Source organism: Pteropus vampyrus, unplaced genomic scaffold (genome assembly GCF_000151845.1).
Source record: "Pteropus vampyrus isolate Shadow unplaced genomic scaffold, Pvam_2.0 Scaffold449, whole genome shotgun sequence".
In the NCBI taxonomy this organism is placed as follows: domain Eukaryota; kingdom Metazoa; phylum Chordata; class Mammalia; order Chiroptera; family Pteropodidae; genus Pteropus; species Pteropus vampyrus.
Window position 1 is genome coordinate 322,539 of NW_011889230.1, and position 4,653 is coordinate 327,191.

The window sequence follows — 4,653 nt, forward strand, 5'->3', positions numbered from 1 at the left end:
AACGACGTGCCACCTCACGTTCAGAAGACACGTGTGCGTGCACGGTTCAAGAGGGTCTGCTTTGGTGGACACAGAGGGTAAGGAACGCACCACACCAGGCTCGAGTCCCGGGTCACCCGCTTTGTAGTGTGAATGCTGGACGCGCCGACCTCCGAGTCCGAATCTGCTCGGCTGTATGGTGGAGGCATTCACAGGGCTCCTTCGGTCGCAGTGATAAAAATAAGACTCAGACAGTCAGGAGCTAGGCCGGCAGACTGGAGAACTACAGACCGGCTACAATAACTTCGGAGGAGCTCTGGAAAACTTGCGAAAGTCTACAGCAGTCAGCCGAATGCCCAGAAGAGAAAAAGCCACATTCGAGATGGCAGGAAGTTTTGTGGTGTTTTCGCGGGCCCTCACCCCACCCCTCCTCAGCACGGTGCTGGTGTCGGGAGGAGCAGAGGCCCAGCTTCCGACTCCCTGAAGCTGGAGGCCCAGAGCGACCTCCCTGGCCGCGCTCTAACATGTCGGAGGCCGCCCGAAGGGCTGGTCTCTGCTCAGTGTAACATGGTGCTCGGGAGCGGGAGAGTGGCCTGGCCAGGACCTCAGCCCGGGAGAGCCCAGGAAACAGGGGGCCCTGCCCGAGAGGGCATCAGGGGCACTCGGAGGAGAAGTCACAGGCGGAGGGAGGCAGCAGAACACCTCAGACGCCAAGGAGAGCCTGGCGGACTCCGGCGGACTGAGACATTTAAAGCGGCCGTTTCTACAGGAGGGATCAGGAGGGAACACACACGGGGGCCCGGGGCAGAAGCGAGACGGGGCGAGGCCCGAGGAGACCGTAAGCTGCACCCCAAGCTCCGAACACGCCCTTCGCAAGCTCTTTCTCCACAAAGGCTGGGCGAGGCGGCTGGGTTCAAACGGCCAGTCTTCACGGTGGCAACGGAATCGCAGAGCCTTCGAAGAAACAGGAAAGCACGGCCCATTCGGAGGACGGAAAAGAAGCGCAGACTCTGAAGAAAAACACCCACTGGCCCCACAAGGTGAGCACTTTGAAACAAGCGTTTCAGACACGCTCAGAGAGGTAGAAGGAAAATGCCGACGAGGCCAAAGGAAATCAGAACGACAGCGTGAGAACAGACTTGGAGAATTAAAAGGAGATACAAATTTTAAAAAGGGAACCGAACAGAAGTTCTGGAACCAAAACCCGAAACGACGGGATGGACAAATTCGCGCGCGCACCGGGCGGCGGACGGGACAGGCGGGAGGAGCTCGGCCAGCTCCCCGAACGCGCCTCGACGCCGTCCGCTCGGCTGCGTGGTCTGTTCCTCGAAGGGATGGACCTTCGTTTTGGGCTCTTGCTTAGGAAACTATTTCTGCCGTCGTGTCCTGTCGCGTCTGTGTGACTGGGACCGGCTCCGTCCGCGGGGCTGCCGCACGCTCCCGGTCACAGATGCTCTGGAAGGAAGAGACGCAGCGAGTGGAGTGTACGCAGGTGCTCAGGGCACCCTCAGGTGACCGCGTCCTTAGTGCGCGCGTGTGGACTCCGGGGGTTAGGGCCGGACCCGGGACACGGTCCCTGCCAAGGGACGTCACCTCGTAGTGAGAAAAGACAACATCACACACAGAGTGAGAGAGACGCAGATGGGGAAGCGAGAAGGAGCGGGTGTGGGCCCGAGGCTCGCGTCCCAGCTCGGGGTGCGGCCTCTCCCTCGGGAGTGGGGTGCGTTCTTCCAGGCAGAGATGACTGACGGAGCGAAAATGGCCATCGGGCCCCTGCATCGCATATCGCCTCCATCTGTGCAGCAGACGAGCTTCTAAGAAGGTTGCATGCAAATGATCTGCTTTCGAGTTCGCCACAGTTTAGGTGGCAGGTGAATTTGTGCCCCAGGGCAGCCTTCTCGGGAGCCTCTGCCAGGCACAGCCGCAGTGTCCACCGCCCTTGCAGCTGTGGCCCACCCACAGCCACTGATGTCTGGCTGGCTTTTGCACCCCCAGGGCCTGATACAAGGCACAACACATAATAGGGACTGGACGAACAGTCGGCCGATCAGTACGACTGTTCTCTGAGCCCGCACACCCGGCTTCCGGTGCCAGGGTCCTCCGTATGCTACTTGGGAAAGGCCCTGTCCCTTTCCGCCCTGTGGAATCCACGGGGAAACGCCTGTCCCCAGCTCGAGACTCCCCGTAGCTTCGCGCAGAAGCCCCCAAGAGGCAGCCAAGGGCGGGGTCTCTGGCCTTTCCCCACCCCCCACCCCCCGTTTTCTTTTCCAGCGAGAAGCTGCCGCAGTAAAGAGGGTTCTGTGCACGGGTCCCGATGCGGGAGCCCCGTCCGGGAGCTGCTCCGCCTGCGGGGGCGGGGGCCGTGCGAACCTGCGCGTCCCCGTGACACGTGGGTTCGTGGCAGCTGCGGGGGCGGGGGGCCGTGCGAACCTGCGCGTCCCCGTGACATGTGGGTTCGTGGCGTGCGCCCTCTCCCCATTCGCGACAGCAAGGAAGAGCAGCCGAGGGCAGAGCTGGGCCCCGATGTCAGCGCGAGCCCGGGCGTGTCCCCGGGCCACCCCCACCCACAAAATGCCCCTCACGCTCTCGGGGTCCTGAGCTGGAGGACACGCGGCACCACGGGCACCAATGCTCGTGCCCCGACAATCCTTGGCAAGCTCAATCCCGCGCGGAGGCCCCGGGCGGTGGCCGCACCCGTGGGCAGTGGCCGCGGGGACCTGTGTGCTCTGTGCTGTGCGCGGGGCCCTCCGAGCCGGGTCTCGGGCTCCACTCCTGCGGGGGTCCCCATGACTCAGCGTCACAGCCCAGGGCAGAGAGACAGCTGCTTTGGGTTCTAGAACATTCCCCACGCCCGGCCGGGGAGGGGCGAGCTCGTGCGGCCTGCTGGTCTCCCGCGCCCCACACTTCTGTTTTCTGCAGAAACCGAGCGATGAGCCCAGTCTGCACCGACCTGCCTCGGGCCCTTCCTGACCTCACCTGTCCGAAACGAAGATGCTCAGATGCCCGCCACGGGACACCAGGACCTCAGGCGCCCGTCTGGAGCGGCTGCGGCTGCCGAACGCAGCCCGGATCGGAGCACGGCGGGCTCCCCGCCAACAGCAGGCACCCACAGTGCAAGGAGAGAGGAACTCCAGCTGGTGGCCGAGCTGACCTCTTCGGCACCAGCTGTTTGAGGTCAGCCGTCCCTGCACCCCGATAACCTTTGTCTGTTCAGCCCTGCGACCCTCCCCTAACACTCAGCCAGTAGAAAGCAAATCCGTCCCTCTCTGGGGACTCGTGCTCCGGGCCATGCTCTGGGACGCCCCTTTTAGTCCTGCTTCCCCAGCTCTGCATCCCTGAGGTACTGGCTGGGCCCACCTGTCCGCCCTGTCCCCAGGCCCCGGCGGCCCTGCCCTCCTCCCTCTAAGAGAGTCTGATTTGTCCAGGAGCCTGTGGCCGAATGCCTGCTGGTGAGTGGGGCTCCCACTGCCCAGCGAGCACCCTGGGTGACCTTGATTGTGGGTCTATGGCCTTGGTGGGTGCAAGACCCTGGCCAGGAGGACCTGGGGACGATTCTTCACTCTGAACGTGTGGCCAAGTGTGGGACGCAGATCCTGGCCTTCTGTGGCCTTTGGCCACTGTTGGGTGAGGGCTGAAGGCCGGAGCTGCTAGAGGCATGTCTGTGACATGGTCCCACAAAGTGATGGGAGGGTCCCTGGTCCTGGACTCAGCAGGACCCCGGCCAGGCTCCAACAGCGGCCCAGAGTGGGAGAGGGAGGCCGGCTGGTCGAAAAGGGAAACCGGACGTTCGCTAAGCCAAGCAGAGCCCGGAGCGTGGGCAGCCAGGTGAAGAGGCAGGGGCATCCAGGTGAAGCTTGGGCAGCCAGGAGGAGGCGGGGGCTGCGGCGGAGGTGAGGGCCGGGGCGAGGCCGTGGGATGGGGGTGTCTCGCACCCCCATTGTGGCGATGCTAGGCACAACTACGTCTGCAGACACCTGCCGTAGCGCAGTGTCCACTCCTCTACGCCCACCTGCGACGTGGCGAAGACGCTGCCTGAGCAGAGAGGACGCCATGACACGGGGCTGGGGACATGCACGCTGGGGACATCACCCAGGATAGGCTCACAGCCTTCCTCGCGAGGGGCCGTGCTGGTGGCCGCCCCCAGGCCCTTCTCCTTCTGGGCCAGGAGGTGGGTGCCAGGCTGGTGATGCTGGCTGTGTGTGCTCTCGACAGAGGGGTCTGCTGGCAGAGGCCCACTAGAGCAGGGGTCCCCAACCCTCGGGCTGTGACTGATACCTGTCCCTGGCCTTTTGGGAACCGGGCCGCGCAGCAGGAGGTGAGCGGCAGGCGAGCCAGTGAAGCCTCCTCGGTATGTGCAGCTGCTCCCAGCGCCAGCATCACCACCTCGGCTCCACCTCCACCGGGCATTAAATTCTCATAGGAGCCCCGGTCCCTGGTGCCACAAAGGTTGGGGACCGTTGACCTAGAGGACTGACTGCAGACATCTCCAGACGGGCCCACAGAGCTGCAGGACTGAGGGTGCTGGGTGTCACAGCTGGCAGCAGCATGTGGCCAAGACTCAGAGAGGGGGTGAGGCCCTGGGAGGAGAAGCAGCTGCCCTGGCAGGGAGGGGAGGGGAGGGGCGGGGGAAGGAGCTGAGTCAGCCGGGGGATGGGAACCGCCTCCCACGCGGCC

At 64.1% G+C, this 4,653-nt stretch overlaps 1 protein-coding gene across 1 annotated transcript in view; it reads right to left on the reverse strand.

The window, feature by feature from the left end:
- Positions 1 to 4,031, reverse strand: part of LOC105306615 — a 4,713-nt gene extending 682 nt beyond the window's left edge. The window contains exons 1-2 of the mRNA XM_023524165.1: positions 3,989 to 4,031; positions 1,764 to 2,950 (exon numbers count right to left, since the gene is read on the reverse strand). Coding sequence (XP_023379933.1) covers positions 1,794 to 2,950; positions 3,989 to 4,031 — 1,200 coding nt within the window. The 3' untranslated portion in view covers positions 1,764 to 1,793. The remainder of the gene's footprint in view (positions 1 to 1,763; positions 2,951 to 3,988) is intronic.
- Positions 4,032 to 4,653: the final 622 nt, after the last annotated feature.